Source organism: Lotus japonicus, chromosome 3 (assembly GCF_012489685.1).
Source record: "Lotus japonicus ecotype B-129 chromosome 3, LjGifu_v1.2".
In the NCBI taxonomy this organism is placed as follows: domain Eukaryota; kingdom Viridiplantae; phylum Streptophyta; class Magnoliopsida; order Fabales; family Fabaceae; genus Lotus; species Lotus japonicus.
In genome coordinates, this window is record NC_080043.1 from 95090850 (window position 1) to 95109523 (window position 18674).

At 37.6% G+C, this 18674-nt stretch overlaps 2 protein-coding genes across 2 annotated transcripts; one reads left to right on the forward strand and one right to left on the reverse strand.

Moving 5' to 3' along the window:
* Window positions 1-2503: 2503 nt before the first annotated feature.
* Window positions 2504-3142, forward strand: LOC130743074 (uncharacterized). The gene is made up of 2 exons (XM_057595184.1): window positions 2504-2648; window positions 2752-3142. Exons 1-2 carry the CDS (start codon window positions 2556-2558, stop codon window positions 2863-2865), a joined length of 207 nt encoding a protein of 68 aa, XP_057451167.1. The 5' UTR covers window positions 2504-2555; the 3' UTR covers window positions 2866-3142.
* Window positions 3143-3893: 751 nt separating this feature from the next.
* On the reverse strand, window positions 3894-17538 carry LOC130747737 (vanillin aminotransferase). The gene is made up of 19 exons (XM_057600752.1): window positions 17378-17538; window positions 16152-16291; window positions 15776-15857; window positions 15558-15630; window positions 8892-8989; window positions 7900-7992; window positions 7448-7521; window positions 7323-7361; window positions 7120-7208; window positions 6951-7027; window positions 6779-6853; window positions 5962-6009; window positions 5794-5877; window positions 5628-5715; window positions 5475-5553; window positions 5276-5366; window positions 5117-5195; window positions 4390-4505; window positions 3894-4179 (listed from the first exon to the last, which is right to left on the reverse strand). Exons 1-19 carry the CDS (start codon window positions 17411-17413, stop codon window positions 4105-4107), a joined length of 1536 nt encoding a protein of 511 aa, XP_057456735.1. The 5' UTR covers window positions 17414-17538; the 3' UTR covers window positions 3894-4104.
* Window positions 17539-18674: the final 1136 nt, after the last annotated feature.

Consider the following 18674-nt stretch of genomic DNA (forward strand, 5'->3'; position numbering starts at 1 on the left):
GCTTTCGTTGCTGTTGGCAGAGTTGCAGCGAGCTTGAACCAAAACGTGGCGAAGGAGAAGTTGTACCTTTCCCCACAGACGGCGCCAATTGATCGGGATGACCAAGCTACCCGGTGAGAAGGGGTAGCGGAGAGAAGCGGGGGACTAGTGAGCCGACGAGCTGGACGTTCCCGGGAGGGGCTCCTGCAAGGGACTCCGATGCTAAAATAAGTAGGGGCATGAGCAATGAGTAGGTGAAGAAGTAAAGAAAATGAGTTACCTTAATATGGAGGAGGAGCTCTCCTTATATACACGAAGGGAAATTAGGGTTGGAGCCATGCAACGTCATGCCTGGCTCATACTTGGTTCATCCTGGGCCGTTGGATCCTCTGTTGCTCCCTGCCGCAAAGCAGTGATCCAATGGTCCAGGGTTCCTTGGGATCTGTGCCTCCAACCACTAGTACCGTAGGGTGGTTGGGATAGGTCAACCCCTACATGGTGGGCCCGGTGATTGTCTTGTACTCAAAAGGGAAGTCTCCTCCGTCCCAAGCGGGCCGGGAGGAGGTAGCGATCGTTTAGTGGGTGATCGTCCCATTAGGTCTACTCCGGTCGTCCGTTCAAGGGTTTCCCGGAGTGGTGGTCGTCCACGGGGGGTGGTGGCCGTTTCATTAGGTTTCCGCCTTGGGCCTGCTCTGGTCGTCCGTGCCATGGTTTCCCAGAACAGAAGAGATTCAGAGGAGTTTCACAGAGGAAGAGATTTGAAATCGTTCAACCTGGGTTTGGTTCTACTTCAGAAAATTGATTCACAGAGAAATAGATCTGAAATTGATTTCACGGTTCTTTTTTCTTCCTCCCATCTCTGTTTCAAACAGCCGTAGCCTACGCCACGCAAAAAATGGCAACCACGCAACAAAAGCGGAAGAGAAGATCGACCCGTGAGAGAAGCGAAGTGGGAGAGAGAGGAAAACGCAGAAGAAACAGAGGGGAGAAGAGCTCCGACGTTCTGCAGCGGCGACTGCGTTCACGTTCTACACCACTGTGAAGGTGGCTGGACGGTGGTTTGATTTTTGAGTTTCTGAATTTGGATTAGAAGGTTGGGGTTGGAGCTGTGTTGAGGTTTTTGTGGTTTGATGGTGGCTGTAGTTGAAGGCGAGGGACAAAGGATGTGAGGTCTGGGCAAAGATGAGGGTGCTGGGTTTGGGTTTGAACGGGTTGTGTTGATGTTACCTGGAAACATGGTGGAAAAGTGGCTGTGTGGGTTGATTTCGAGATTTCTGGGTTTGATATATGGTGAAGATGCAGATTACCTGGGGTGAGGGAATAGGGGAGGAGGTTCCATGAATTTTTGGACAATTTCTGAACGATTTAATTGAGTGATTAAAGATTTTTTTGTTTTTGTTTTTCATTAATAATTTTTAATTAATTAATTGATTAATTATTTGAAAATTAAAATTTATTTAAAATGACGTGGATAATACCACGTCAGCTCTAGCCTGCCACTAGGCATGCTCGCCGGAGCTCCACCCTCCGGTGAGGATTAAGACCAAAATGATTGCAACTGCAAGGAGATATCGGCAAGTTTTTTTCGGGTAGGGACTAAAATCAAAAGTCACTACAAACACATGGACCAATTTGACCATTAACCCTTTTAGTTGTCTACAAACAATGAAAAATATATCGGGTGTTGTGTGTTAAGTGTAGTTTCCAAATTAAAAAGGTAAAATGTGTAAAAAGAACACTAAATTATCCGATGATATTCTAAAGTTTAACGGTTTACAATTAACGTGGGTGTGTATCTTTGGTGCAATCAACCCTTAATCATGGATCATGTCTTGCAATCGTGGCATCTCCATTCTCCGTCTTCGAACTCTAGGCTAGCTCATCTACATCGAGCCCTCTAATGCTGACTAAATTTTCAGGACACAAGCAAAATATTTTCTCAATTTTTTTCATAAGCTGAAAAAATAAACATTTTCTCAATTAATATCACGATAATTTAGGATTTTTTTAATTTTAATAAATATTAATTATATACGAGTCATTAAAATCATACGTGTCTGTTACATAAGCTCATTAAATAACGTGTGTTGTGCTACATCAAATTTCACCGGACACGCAAGCAGCTGGCTCCTCTACCTTCAATGAAGACTAAAATCAGAAATTTTAAGACTTGTAGGAACTCATATGCAATTTTCCTTTTGGGAGGGACTAAATTCGGTCAAACATATAACGAGAGGAAAAAATATTAACCCTAAATTTTAATTGGATGTATATGTAAATTTTATTTTCTTGGTGAGATATAGTCATTAAACTATTTATTTAATACATTTTCCCTTTCCGATGTATAGAAAAAAATACATTTTTAAATATTTGATAATATTAAAAATGATACTCCATCATTATGGGGTGTGACATTCGATGCTAGGACATCAACTGGTGATAGCAGGTTGCCTGTGCAGCAACTGGTGATGGCAGGTTGCCGTAAAAGTACATCTGTAGGCATTGCTCATTCAATAGCATATGCATATCTTATCCATCCATATCCATAGCAAAAGATAGAGTAATCAGATTCAGATATGGATGGGATGCAAATAGCTCTGCCTATTCTGGGAATTGTTGCAGCTGCTGCTGTTACCTTCTATGCAGTCAGTTTTAATGAGATTAGAGAGGTAAGTAAGCAACATCAATCAACTATGTGTTCTTCTACCAATCTCATTCAACTATATATATATAAGTAACATTCTAAAGTTTCATTCGCAATTTTTGGCACAGAAATCGTTTAGTGATTTTGAAGAATCTGAAAACGAAAATGGAGGGTATAGGCCATCCTCCAGCTCCCGAGAGAGGCGAGCTAGAAGACAAGCTAGTAAAAATTCCAAACGCTGACTTGAATGAATGAATCATCTTTCTTTTGCAAACGTCAGGAATTGCCTTCCACGGCACTGTCTTTCTATCTTTGGATATGACAAACTGAAACTAATTCTTCTAATGAGATGTAATTACTAGTCTATTTAGCTGGGTTGGCTTTCAATTTGTTTCTTGTTTTTCTTTAATTAATTTATGCTTACAATATGTTAAGAGATAATAAGCTGACCATACAATCGCTTGAGATTTAGACGTAAGTTTATTCAACAACTAATTTTAAAGCGAGAATCAATTTCAAGGAGAAACTTTTGCACAAAGAGTCTCTTGATTCTAGAATTGATTATGAGAAAAGAACACACAATTCTGGCTTGCTTCAACATGTAAGCAACCATACATAATTAAATGTGTCATAACAAACCCCAAGTTTGGTTTATCAGAAAATTGATGTTTATAATTTGTAAATGTTTAATCATGTTATTTACACTAATTTACACTTAGTCAATGAGGTGTTTAGCCAATGAATAGCAGCATTTTGCTGTTATCCCGTTATAATCCAATCGCTTTCTATACAAGTTTTGATACTGCAAACTTAGCAGGAATATTTTGGGATGTAGTAAAAAATAATGAAGTAAGACTTAGTGCATGTCTTGAAAATGTTCGAAATCGCATATCTTATAACCATCACGTATTATTTTAGTTGTTGCACATGAGACCGATCTCTTCACCATCAATGGTTGCACATGAGCAAATCGCACTCCTTCCAGCATCTCAAAGTCCAATTTTGACTCAATTTTTAATTTAACTTTGAAGTAGCTGGACTATTATAACATCGACAAACGAAGTAGCAAGAGGAAGATTAGCACTATAATTTTCAACATATTTTTTAGTTAACTATGATTATTATTTATTGGTTAAAATTCGTAGACACCATCGAAACAGAGAGCAAGTCTTGTCGAAAGGAGTGGAATTAACATCTTTAAATAGCGTATGTATTTTTTTCTAAAAAACAACTTGTGAGGTAAGAGATGTTATCTACAAGCCAAAAATAGTGATGGGGAATAGGGTGATTACTTCAGCAAAATGGTAAAATAACAGGAGTTGTGCAAGACAAAACTAGGATGAAAATCAATCCATTCACGAACATTTACAATAATGACAACGTTGGAACAAAGTTTTATACATTCATTTGTCTAGCAACTTATTACCATAATAATTCCTCGGAACGAAGGCAGCAGAGTTTATCATCATCATCAGCCTCGGCTACTTGCGCTGAGACTTGAGCTCCTGAACTCGCTTTTCCGTCGCTGCTAAAGCTTTACCATACTTGCTGATTAACTGGGAGGCAGAAAAAGAAATGCAACTTATAACATTGGCACAAATTGTCTACTGAACAAGAATAAAAACCAGGGAGGAAAAAACTCAGTGCTGAGCTGCATATTGCTACATGTCAAAGGCCAAATTTCTCTCTAACTGTAACTATTTACACATAGATTAAATTTTCCTCAATTTTAATAAGTGACAAAAATAGGTTATTTGTTAAGTTACCTCATCAACTTCTTCTGGGGAAATTATAAATGGTGGAGACATCATGATATTATCTCCAGCTACACGAACTAACAGCCCATTTTTCTCACATTGTTCTCCAAAATAAGTCGCTACTCCTGTAATATGGAAAATATGCATCACAGGGTTAAAACATACTATAAAAAAAATGTCCACATCCACATAAAAACAGCATACTTATTTGTTAGACTATGCGGGTATGGTTAGAGTTGGTTATGGTTAGAATAAGGAATTAGTTCTGCTGCTGCAAAGCTTTTCTTGTATGCGTTCTTTCAGCTCATTATATAGGAGCTAACCCTAACAGAATTCAGACTCATTCTCTATCGCTTCTGATTTTCTCCCTCTTACTCTCTGCTCTGCTCACAGCTCACTACCACTCTAACATTCTATAAACCAATAAGATCACTGTTAGTATACCCAAAAAAATGCAGCCAAGATGATCCATTATTATGATCACTTAATGGTTGTATTGTCCCACCTAGATTGTGCAAGTTCATTAAAGGATGGCCATATATTCAATAATACTCCCTCCGTCCCTTATTATAAGACCCCTTTTTATCTCACAATAAGGGGTCTTATAATAAGGGACGGAGGGAGTAGTATATTGCAATAATTACTGTTAATAATATCACCAGATAGGATAAAAACCATGTTCTGTACAGTAGTTAAACAGACTGATAGATAGGAGAAAAATGAGTATTGAACTTGCCCCATTCAGAAGGAAATGGATCATTAGGTGATTTGTTGTCTGAGAACTCCGTCCCCATAATCAAGCCAGTTCCCCGTATCTGCAGATCCAGAAGTGTTGTATTTTCCACACATTAATATTAACCACAAACTTAAAAATTGCTCAGCGAAAAATATATACCTCTCCAATGATAGGACTGTCAGAAAAAGCTCTCATGCCATCTTGGAACCTTGGGGATATCTTGTTCACTACATCAAGGATATTTCTTTCCCTGCGATGATGAGAAATTATCACACTCTATTGCCAAAAGATTAATAAGTACAAGTAGATATAATAAGCTTCCTATTAGTTTTTAAAAGCTAGAAATAAAGGAACACACTTGTAAATCTTGAGTGCTTCAATTGCAACAGCACAGCATACAGGGTGTCCAGAATAAGTGAATCCATGAGAAAAATTACCTAAAACATGCAATAGCAAGTCAGAAATGACTAAACACAAAAAAATGTGGTGATAACTGAGTAAACCAGCATACCAAGTTTGTTGCTCTGCGAGTATATGACTTCTGAAACTTCTGGGCTCACAAGGACAGCTCCGATTGGTAAATAGGCAGAAGAAAGTGCCTAGAAGTCAAACAAAAAATGAGAAAACCTCTGAAAATATTAAAATGTGAATATGTACTTAGAGCTGCTTCATTTTACTTTTGCCAAGGAAACAAGGTCAGGCTTAATGTTGTACTTGTCACATCCAAACATTGTCCCAAGCCTTCCAAAGGCACAGATCACCTTCAAAAAGAGACATTTAACACATCAATCAGAATGAAAAACTCTCTATCTTATATAACAGAATTTTTAGAATTATTGAAGCACCTCATCCGCAATAAGTAGAATGTCATACTTCTTGAGAACAGCTTGGATCTGCATGAAAATTAAATGCTGAGAAAAACTTGTGTTTCATTCCTTTTAAACTCTTTTAAGGAAAGAGTGAAAAACTGAAAATGACAAAATTTAATGTCACATACTAAACAAAAAACACCGATCAAGCAAATGATGCATGTCTCAGTTTGCAAAATGGAATTTTTGGAAAGTGCAAACTAACATCACTTCCATTTTGTTTCCACGTCATTTCATCATACTCAATTCCATTTCATTACATCTCTCATAAAATATTACAGAGTTTAGACAAGGAATCATAAAAAATAAAAAATAAACTACAGCCAACAATGTATTATTAGATAGGTTAAGATGTCACAAAAAAAAGTAACCACCTATTAATACACTTATTGGGTCAAGTGTCAGCATTACTAGTTCAAGCTGAAGACCAATAACAATTAGATTAACATTATCTAAAAATGAAACTAGAATTTATTAAACAAAAATTCCTTTTAGTAAGTTCTCATGTCTTTGGGACTGAGTATACAAATGGAAATGCCCAAATATTGCAAAACACCCAGAACCAATCTCTTGGGGCCTGTTTTGTTTGAGAAAACTGAAAACGTTTTATGTTTAATTTTGTTTTCACCATTTTCTCTATAAATCCTTGAAAACAGAACACAGGGTGGCATTTATATGAGTACAAGTGAATATAAAAAATGAAAATGAAGAACGTTTACCGATACCAAATAGTCCTCACATCCAGCATGAAAGTTTGGAACTCATGTGTGAAGCATTGATCATAAGAGAATACCTTATCAAAATATGTTGATGGTGGAAGTATTACACCTCCTGCCCCCATCACTGGTTCAGCTATGAATGCAGCAATCTGTAATAAAAAATAAAAAATAAAAAATAAACATTGAAGTCAGTGATAAAGTCAATGTGCTGGTTGCAGGAGACACTTCCATGCATATGAATATTACTGTGTCTGGTCCCTCTTTCAGAATTAGCTCCTCCAGATTGTTGGCCAATCTGGTTGAAAACTCTTCCTCTGTCTCACCTGAGATGTTCATAAGCATGCTTAATAGTTATTATGACTTAAAAAATAAATGCCAGAAATATTACTAGACAAGCGTCCATCGAAATAATAACCTGGAAGATGAAACCGCCAATAATGTGGACAGTCAGTGTGCAAGACAAAAGGTGCTGGGAGATCAAACTTTTGATGCAAAGCTGGAAGGCTAAAATACACATAGTCAAGTTTTTTTAACAACAATTTTTTTTTATGAATAACATCAGACTGTTCTATATAAGTACTAGTTCACTGAAAAAACAAAATCTTGAGTTCATCATACCCGGATAGACTGGCTGTTATCAATGAAGAACCATGATACCTGACAAATGCAAAAATACATAAGCTACAAAACCTACTTTTCAGGCATAATAGAGAAAATTGCATAGATTGAGTTGACATCTGTACGATTTAGAACGAGCTATGAATTTCTTCTTATCCGGTCTTCCAAGTGCATTGTTATAATACCATACAAGTTTCACCTGTTAGAAAATATATCAAGGAGAAATATAGTTAAGAATTTATACTGCATAAACTATGTACTACAAAATATGTTTACATTACATAGATTGATCTTTGCTAAAACACTTATTAAGATGGATCTATATTTATTTACAGAACCACATTTGGCATTGAGAATTTATTTCATTGTCTTCTAGTATTTTGCTTTTAGATTTTGCCTCTCGTTGGTTCCTTCACATGCATTATATATTCTACTGTTTGAAATGACACTAAAACTTTATTTTGCAAGTGAAAATACAGTAATACACACATTCTAAATATCTAGCCTACAGTTGAATAGAATTCAGAAGAAAACATGCAACTCTAACAAATCAAAGAGGATATTTAATGTAACGCACCTGTGTGTCATTGGCTTCTGATCCACTATTAACAAAAAAAGCTTTAGCCATTTTTCTTGCTGTAAACATTTCTAGGAGTTCCTTGGCTAAATCCTGTACGTGGAAATATGTATTGATTAAATGTCAAAAGGGAAACCAACTATTTTATCAACTGTGTATATGACAAGAAGGTTCTCAATCAATTTCCTTTGCAGTGAAAGGCACCTAGGTAATGCTTGTGAGTTGGATTAGGATAGGCAACGCAATATCACCCCCCACCCTAACACTCAACCCCTCAATTAAATGCGGGTTAAATTCACTTTTCACCAGAAAGAGCTCAAATATACTGCCCTTCCATCTACTTCGGGAAATTACAATTCCATTTGGAAATTTGAATGTGAACAACCCTTCTCAGTAGTGAACTAGTGATGAACAATCATGACGATTGACCATTTCACGAGGGCATTTTCCTCTCTCTCCAACTTTCATGGTCACAGACTTGGAAGTTGGAACACCTACTATCAACTTTGGGAAAATACAATGAAATTCTACTATTAGCCCCTAACTTGATTTGAAATATTTATTCCGTCTTGACTCTCAGAACCGATAGTAAAGGTTCAAAACTAGCTGTGAATGACCTATAAAGTCACAAAGAGATATTATTTTCCCCTAAACACTAAAATAAAATAGCATATTAGCCCATGCAATATCTAGAGGAAAATGTGTTCTAAAATATGTAAGTTTGAAATATAAATTTATAATATATTATCATTTTTAAATATAATTTATATTGTACATTATGTTTACAATAAATGCCACCCCAACTTATTCTCATGCATTATTTCTAATTCTATCTTGGTATGCATCTTGTAACACATTGTGGTGGGCTCATCTATAGAAGGGATGGAAAAATGAAAGAAATATATATTATAGAAGCAAATTACAAATAAGAAACAAAAGAATAAAATAATGTTTAGGTTAGCTATGAGAAAATGATATGATCATATGAATACCAAAGAAGGTCTTGTGGTCCGATTCCAAAAGGAATGATAAAACGGTAACTTCTTTAACTGTGCATTGGCAGCCTCAACAAGGCGGGGCTCATTTCCCCCTGCAAAATAACATATGTTCGCTGTCAGAGTAAATCACTTTCAAACACGAACAAGATATTAAAATTAACAAACTTAAATTATTTATACTTTTGATATGTGAATATACCCCACAGCTACGTGAGTATCTAAATATAATTCACATTTCCAAGCTAATGAGATATGTAATCATGATCGCATTTCTTTGCAATTTAATGAAAACTCAAAATTCCTGATAAAACCAGCATCCTGTAAAAATGGTGATGCTAGTTAGTCAAATAGAAGGCAAAAGGTATAAAAACCAGATTTGGAAGTAGAGGCAGAGGAAAAACATTGGATGGAAACGTGCATGGTAGCACAGGACAGGAGAAGGTTGATGAAAAGAGTATGCAGATATTTTTTGGGAACTCGACTTGACAGCAGAAACAGTAACAGGACCAGATCAATATGGATGACATCCATGTGGTACTTCGTTGACACACAGACTGGTTAAGTAAAAATGTGCGTCTAGGCTTGCACATTGGTCTCTTGTTTATACTATGGGATTGAAGAGAAAATCACAAAAGTTTACAGCAATCAAACAAATACAGATAAAAAGATGGACATAAATGTATTATATCGTTATCTAACAGAAATCTAACTATGTCTTTTGATACAGACCCTTTGGTCAGGCCCAGATTTGGGAAGGTATATACTAGAAAGCCCAAACAGGTGCAAGCTGTACCTGATGAGCTAACCTTCTAGAAGGTATCTTTTCAAAATAACCACCAGGTGAGGTGGCAGCACCCATGTGGGTGAGGGGGGGACCATAGGCATTTGAGTATATAGGTTGGTTATGGAGAGAGAATTCGCTAGGCAGAAATTATTCTGGAATTAGGAGAGATTGAGCACTCTTGAATTGCTCAAGGTTATCTTGTATTTTTCCTTATTTGTAATTCCCCTAAACACTGCTTCTGGGTTTATCCAGAGGATTCAGTGCTATAATTCATATCATCTTCTTCATTCAGTGCTCTATTTTTCTGGTACCTAACATTGGTATCAGAGCTCCCGATCCAAAGGGAGCTTTGTATGGTGCTTACCCGCAGCGCTATGGAATCGAGAGTCGACAATCTGGAGCGTTCCATTACGGAGATGAAGGAAGAAGCTCACGAACAGTTCGAGGAGCTCCGACGACTCTTCATGAGTCGCGAGCGCCGTCGCACCAGGGGACGTTCCAACACCCCGCGCCACCGGCGAGTTTCACGCGACCACAATTCTGTTTCTCTGGCTCGTTCAGACGACGGGTCGCGAACCGGGTCACGAACCGGGTCACGAGCTGTGACTCGTAGTCGTGAACCTCACGAGCACGTTCATCATCAGAGCCATCTTCGAGCCGTCACAGGTCGGCGTGTGGATATCCCGATGTTCAATGGTAACGACGCTTACGGATGGATTACCAAGGTGGAGAGGTTTTTCCGACTCAGTCGAGTCGAAGAAACCGAGAAGGTTGAGATGGTGATGATCGCCATGGAGGACCGCGCGCTCAGCTGGTTCCAATGGTGGGAGGAGCAAGCTCCAGTGCGAGCTTGGGAACCGTTCAAACAGGCCTTGATTCGCAGGTTTCAACCTGAACTGGTTCAGAATCCTTTCGGGCCTTTGCTCAGTGCTAAGCAGAAGGGAAGTGTTATGGAATACAGGGAGCATTTTGAACTCTTAGCTGCGCCTATGCGAAATGCTGACAGGGAAGTGCTAAAGGGAGTGTTTCTGAATGGGTTGCATGAGGAGATTAAGGCTGAGATGAAGCTGTACCCATCAGAGGATTTGGCAGATCTCATGGATAGAGCTCTTTTACTGGAAGAGAAAAACTCAGCCATGAGAGGAGGCAAATCCAAGGAGGAAGACAAACGAGGATGGAAGGAGAAGGGAGGATTTGGAGGAAGATTTTCTACTAATTCGGGAGAGACCAGAGGAAGGTCTATTCACCCTAATGTGAGTTACCAATCTAAGGGAGCAGGGGGAACTCAGGGGAATGAAGGGAAACCTCAGCATCTTAAGGAAGGGACTGAGAACACCAATAATGAAGGAAAAATCCCTGAAAGGAAATGGAATGGGGGACAAAGACTTACTCAAACAGAACTGCAGGAAAGGAGCAGAAGGGGTTTATGTTTCAAATGTGGAGAAAAATGGGGAAGGGAGCATATTTGTGCCAAGAAGAATTTTCAACTGATATTGATAGAAGGTGAGGATGAAGAGGAAGAAGAAGAAGTGTTTGAAGAGGCTGAGGATGGAGAATTTGTCTTGGAAGGGAAGGTACTCCAACTCTCTCTGAACAGTAAGGAGGGTCTAACTTCCAACAGGTCCTTCAAGGTGAAAGGGAAGATAGGAGAAAGGGAGATCCTAATTCTAGTAGATTGTGGAGCCACCAGCAACTTTATTTCACAGGAACTAGTAGCAGAACTGGAAATACCAGTGGTTGCTACTTCAGAATATGTTGTGGAAGTTGGAAATGGGGCTAGGGAAAGAAATTCTGGGGTATGTAAGAATTTGAAGTTGGAGGTGCAAGGAATCCCCATCATTCAGCACTTCTTTATTCTGGGTTTAGGAGGAACAGAATTGGTGCTGGGGATGGATTGGTTGGCTAGCTTGGGTAATATTGAGGCCAACTTCCAGGATCTGATCATCAAATGGGAACTAAATGGACAAAAGATGTGTATGCAAGGGGAACCATCTTTTTGTAAGGTGGCAGCCACATGGAAATCTATAAAAAAGACAAAGCATGATGAGGGAGAAGAATATTCTCTCATATGAATGTTCAGAAGAGGAGCCTACAGCCAATGTCACTATACCTGAACTCTGGATCAAGCTTCTTACTGAATTCCCAGAGGTATTCCAGGAGCCAAAAGAGCTACCCCCCAAGAGGGCCACTGATCATGCTATTCTGCTACAGGAAGGAGCACCAATCCCTAACATCAGGCCCTACAGGTACCCATTTTACCAGAAAAATGAGATAGAAAAGTTAGTAAAAGAAATGTTAGCTGCTGGAATAATTAGACATAGCACTAGTCCTTTTAGTAGCCCTGCTATTTTAGTGAAAAAGAAGGATGGTGGCTGGAGGTTTTGTGTGGACTATAGAGCACTTAACAAGGTGACTATTCCTGATAAATTCCCAATTCCAATCATAGATGAACTGCTGGATGAAATTGGAACAGCTGAGATTTTTTCTAAGCTAGACCTCAAATCTGGATACCATCAGATCAGGATGAGGGAAGAGGACATCCCTAAAACAGCATTCAGAACACATGAGGGTCACTATGAGTATTTAGTCCTACCTTTTGGTTTAACCAATGCACCATCTACCTTCCAAGCATTAATGAACCAGGTTTTGAGGCCATATTTGAGGAAGTTTGTGCTGGTATTTTTTGATGATATACTGATTTACAGCAATAATGTAGACCTACATAAGGAGCACTTGAGGGAGGTGTTACAAGTTTTAAGGGACAATCACCTAGTGGCCAATCAGAAGAAGTGTTCCTTTGGACAATCTGAACTCATCTACCTGGGGCATGTGATATCCAAAGAGGGTGTGGCTGCTGACCCTAGCAAGATAAAAGATATGCTGAATTGGCCTCTTCCCAAGGATGTGAAGGGATTGAGAGGATTTTTGGGATTGACAGGCTATTATAGAAGGTTTGTCAGAAACTATAGCAAGTTGGCTCAACCCCTAAACCAATTGCTCAAGAAAAACAATTTTAGTTGGAGTGCTGGAGCAACTCAAGCATTTGACAAACTAAAGGAGATCATGACAACTGTACCTGTTCTAGCTGTGCCTGACTTTCAGAAAACATTTGTGTTGGAAACTGATGCATCGGGGAAAGGGCTAGGAGCTGTACTTATGCAAGGGGGGAGGCCAGTAGCTTACATGAGCAAAACCCTCTCAGAAAGAGCACAAGCTAAATCAGTGTATGAGAGGGAATTGATGGCAGTGGTGTTGGCTGTACAGAAATGGAGGCACTACCTCTTAGGCTGCAAATTCATAGTCCACACTGATCAAAAGAGTTTAAGGTTCTTGGCTGAACAAAGGCTCATGGGAGAGGAGCAGCAAAAGTGGGTTTCCAAACTCATGGGATTTGATTTTGAAATTAAATACAAGCCAGGTATTGAAAACAAAGCAGCAGATGCTCTCTCTAGGAAACTACAATTTTCTGCCATTTCCTCAGTTCAATGTGAAGATTGGGAAGATTTAGAAACTGAGATTCTAGCTGATGACAAGTATCAGAAAATCATTCAAGAGATCACCACTCAAGGACCAGTTCCAGCTGGTTACCACATGAGGAGGGGCAGGCTTCTGTACAAAAACAGAATTGTTCTACCTAAGACTTCCGGGAAGATTCCTATCATACTACAAGAATTTCATGACTCAGCTGTTGGGGGACATGCTGGAATTTTCAGGACCTACAAGAGAATTTCTGCTCTATTCTTTTGGGAAGGAATGAAGCTGGATATCCAAACCTATGTCCAAAAATGTGAAATATGTCAGAGAAACAAGTATGAAACACTTAATCCAGCTGGTTATCTTCAACCACTTCCCATTCCCTCACAAGTTTGGTCTGATATCTCAATGGATTTCATTGGAGGTTTGCCAAAAACTATGGGAAAGGACACCATTTTGGTTGTTGTGGACAGGTTTACCAAATATGCACATTTCCTAGCTCTATCTCATCCCTATAATGCTAAAGAAGTTGCAGAACTCTTCATCAAGGAAATTGTTAAGTTGCATGGGTTTCCTACATCTATAGTCTCAGATAGAGACAGGGTGTTTCTGAGTTCTTTTTGGTCTGAATTGTTCAAGCTTGCTGGGACCAAATTGAAGTTCAGTTCTGCTTACCATCCTCAAACTGATGGGCAGACTGAAGTGGTGAATAGGTGTGTTGAGACCTATTTAAGGTGTGTGACTGGGGCTAAACCCAAGCAGTGGCCAAAATGGTTAAGTTGGGCAGAATTTTGGTATAACACCAACTACCATTCTGCCATCAAAACCACTCCGTTTCAAGCTCTGTATGGAAGAGAACCACCAGTGATCATTAAGGGAACTGATTCATTAGCTTCAGTAAATGAAGTGGAAAAGATGACAGCAGAGAGGAATCTATTTCTGGACACATTAAAGGAGAACTTGGAGAAAGCCCAAAATAGAATGAAACAGCAAGCTAACAAGCACAGAAGAGACATACAACTGAAGGTGGGAGACATGGTTTATCTCAAAATCCAACCTTATAAGCTTAAGAGTTTAGCTAGAAGGAAGAATCAAAAGCTTAGTCCAAGGTTCTATGGCCCTTATCCTGTGATTGAGAAGATCAATGCAGTAGCTTATAAACTCCAACTGCCAGAGGGTAGTCAAGTACACCCTGTTTTTCATGTTTCTTTACTCAAGAAGGCACCTAATGAAGGAGTCAACAGTCAGCCACTTCCAGTTTACATGACAGAAGAGTGGGAACTTAAGGTGGAACCTGAAGCATTATTGATTCCAGGGCAGGGGATAAAGGTACTGTGAAGGTTCTGGTCAAATGGAAGAACATGCCGGAGTTTGAGAACTCTTGGGAAGACTACACTGAACTGTTGGAACAATTTCCTGAACATCACCTTGAGGACAAGGTGATTCTTCAAGGGGGGAGAGATGATACAGACCCTTTGGTCAGGCCCAGATTTGGGAAGGTATATACTAGAAAGCCCAAACAGGTGCAAGCTGTACCTGATGAGCTAACCTTCTAGAAGGTATCTTTTCAAAATAACCACCAGGTGAGGTGGCAGCACCCATGTGGGTGAGGGGGGGACCATAGGCATTTGAGTATATAGGTTGGTTATGGAGAGAGAATTCGCTAGGCAGAAATTATTCTGGAATTAGGAGAGATTGAGCACTCTTGAATTGCTCAAGGTTATCTTGTATTTTTCCTTATTTGTAATTCCCCTAAACACTGCTTCTGGGTTTATCCAGAGGATTCAGTGCTATAATTCATATCATCTTCTTCATTCAGTGCTCTATTTTTCTGGTACCTAACATCTTTTTTTACTAGTTCAGACTTCAGAACCATATTTTGAGAACACCAAGAATTCAGTCATTTTACAATATTATTTTATTATTGGTAAGCAGAAACTAAAAGCATAAAAAGATGTAAATACTGGAACTTTACACAATAGCCCCAGACCAACCTCACGTCCACCCTCCTTCCAAATTATAAACTCACAATAACTCTTCCAACCCCCTTAAGTTTAATGCCCAGGGCATTCTGCAAAAATAGTCACAACTCAAAACAGCTCTGACCCCCTATACTTGCTAAGAGGATTAAAAATAATAAGGTTCCAAGATTAAACGGAGGGAAGAAAGATGGATCCCTGAGCAACTTGCCAACTTGGCATGTTTTGGTCGTTGGAAGAAGAGATGCCAAGCTAAAATATCTGTATTTATGAGTTTAACTTCATAGCCATCCTTGTTACTCAAAATGTATAGAGAACATGAACCAAAAGAACTAAATCATTAAGAAAATATGAGAAAGAAAAATTGAGATACCAAAGCTCAGAAAGTAATATAAGTAAGCAGAAATTAAATGTCATATATACCTAGAGCAGTGGACCATAGACCAGCAAGTGCATCAAGATATTTCTTCCCATTAACGTCATATACATAGCTTCCCTGGACGCATTAATCAGGTATATTAAATAATTGAACACTAGTTATTATGAAATGTAAACAAAGTGAAACTGAAGTTATATTTACAAAAATCTAGTACACAAGAGTAATTAAAAAATAATCAAAGAAACATAGCAAGAAAGTTCACCTCTGACTTTTCTATAATCAAAGGAGTCAAATCAGTCTGCCATCCAGCGGTGAAAGGGGCAAGCATATCATGGGATTTGAACCTAAAAAAATGGAAGTATTTCAGCATATTTACATGGTAATCATACCAGCCTTGCAATTTTTAACTTATACTAGTTTTTCATTGTTTTCTTAAAAATCATGATTTGAAATCTCAACATGAAAAAAGATAATCATAATATTCAGCTCTATATTGGAATATAGAAAAGAAATCAATGGTTTTGTTATCAAACTCAATGGCAACACACCAATTTATATAGATACATTCAAGATACAGGCACACAGCTATAATCTGTACTCAAAAGTGTACAGGAGAAAGTGTTAGCAGAACCATATACCCTTCACTTTTGTCACCACTGGTTGAATCATCCTTTGCCAAGGAAGATTCTGTACTATATGATCTAGACCATAAGGGAGCTTGAAGGACATTTTCCTGAAAACTTCTGGAAACCGCAGCATATGCTAAAGATGACAGAGTCTGTAAATAGAAAATAAAATAACTATCTTAAGACATATAAAATCTCTGAGAAAGGAAAAAAAACAGGCATGCTTTTGAACCATCCATTACTATCAAATCAGATCAATAAATTAGTGTGTAAGGTAGATCACCATCAAGAGTACAGCATTATGTACAGGCAAAGCAAGCAAATAACCAACATTTCAAATTTCTGGACAACATATTCAGCAACCTTCAAAAATATACTGAGAAGGATAACTAAATTCAGAATTCACAAATACTTGAATCCTTGAGTTATACAAGTATAACTATTCAAAGGCAGAGTGAGTATTTTCTACAGCTTTAGAAAACAAAAGAGCCGACGAAATTCAAGAAATCTAAGAGCATGAGAACTACATATTACTATCTTGGAATTCCAAGCTCACCATTAATAATTCGGTCAAATTTCATCTAATCCTGAAATTCGTTCGAGTTTTGTGGAATTCCAAGGTCAACCATTACAAAATTTGTTCAAATTAACATAATATATTCTAGTAGAAAAGGTTTCATCTCTACTTAGGCCATTGTCAAGTAGAAGAAAATCTAGATATTCTATAGCGGATGAAAGGAAATAGCCACTAAACCTCATTGACATTCCAAAATAAGAGCAGCAACAGATTATTAAAGCGAGAGAGAAACAAAATTGGCAAAAAGGTGATTGATATTCTAAAAAGTAACTCCTAGAAAAGCTAGAACATATAAAATAGAAAAAAGCTGAACGATTAAACTAATGGATTTTCATATTCATAAACTTTGAACATTAATCAATTTCAGATAACTCATATTTGTGACCTAAAAGTGATCTGCATATACAGAGTGTGTAAACGAAGCAGATCTAGACAATTCCACAATCGTCAACCTAGTGCATGTTTGCATTTTCGCGTTGACACAACAAACACAGTCATAATTTCAGATATCAATCAAGAAACACAAATTTGGAGAAGTGAAATTTTGCAGTATCCAGTTGAAATTGGATTGGCGATGACGAAAATCGAAACAGAAGTATAGTGAGAGTCGATTGAGCAGAAACGAAAACATGAGAGGGTTGAGGCAGAAGGAAACGCGTGCCTTGTTTCTGAGAGTGGAACGGACGAGCTTGTTCATGGTTTACTGGAAACGAAGTTGAAGAGAGGAACGGAGTGAGATAGCGAGAGTGAGTGAGAAATGAGGAGTTTTATTTATGTAAGAGTCTCACTGGAGTGATTTGCTTACTCCGTCGACAGAAGATTCAATGATTCATAACTCGACCAAATCGTATCGTATTATTGAGTGGCCCCCACTCCTCCTAGGATGAATAAATTTAGAATCATCAATGATCCATCTTTAAAAACTTTTTTTACAAAATAGGAAAACAAAACAAATTGTTTCAATAGAAATAGATGAAAACAGTTATATGTGTAAGAGTTAGGGGGCATGTACTATGGGTGGGAGAGGTCCAGGGATCAATTATTGACGGATGCAATTTATCTTTCTGATGTACTAAAAAATAGAAAAAATAAAAAATTGTTCAAAAAATGGTAGAACAAATAGAAAACAAATTTTGACAACTGGACAGAGCGCAAAAAAAATTTAAAACTAGATTATCACAACTAGTTTTTGAAAATAATTATCATTTCTAGTTTTAAAAACTAAAATAACATGACAATTAAAACATGTTTAATGTTCTTGAGTTGTTCCAATAGTTTAGTTTTAGGGTATTGTTATTTGTGTCACATTCTCATCTAACTAGAAATTAAACCCGTGCGTTGCACGGGTTTTTGTAAGTTATGTATTAAATCTATCTTCGTATAAATAATATATGTAATAATATAAGAAAGATATTGTGTAGTAGATAATTAAAAATAAGATAAATATATGAAATGTAATTAGTTGATAAAGTTCAATAAAAATTAATTTTCAATTCATTTGGTGATCATATGTTTTAATAATAGTGCACTCTCTATAATATGTAACATGAGAGAAATATATAATTAGAGTTGAGTAACTTGTGTTTTCTGTAAAATTTTCCATAAAATAAAAAGACTTTTATAAAACGGTGTTTATCTCTTACTTTCATGTGTTTTGGCCTTGGAAGCAATGTTTGTCGTTGAAATTTTATGGGAACTATGATATAGAAAGTTTAATTCTCAAAAATATTCTTAGTGATCCATTAAAAAACTATATTACTTATTGTATAATGAGCATTTAATTAGTTAATATGTAGTTTGTAAGAAAATACATTATTGAATTTAATTAATTGATAAATGAATTAAGATAATAATTTATTTTATTCAATATAAACTTTGATAGTTTTGTAGACAGTAAAAAATTGTAAAAATTTCATAAGCACTATTTACGAACACAAATCGTTCTATTTGATGTATGT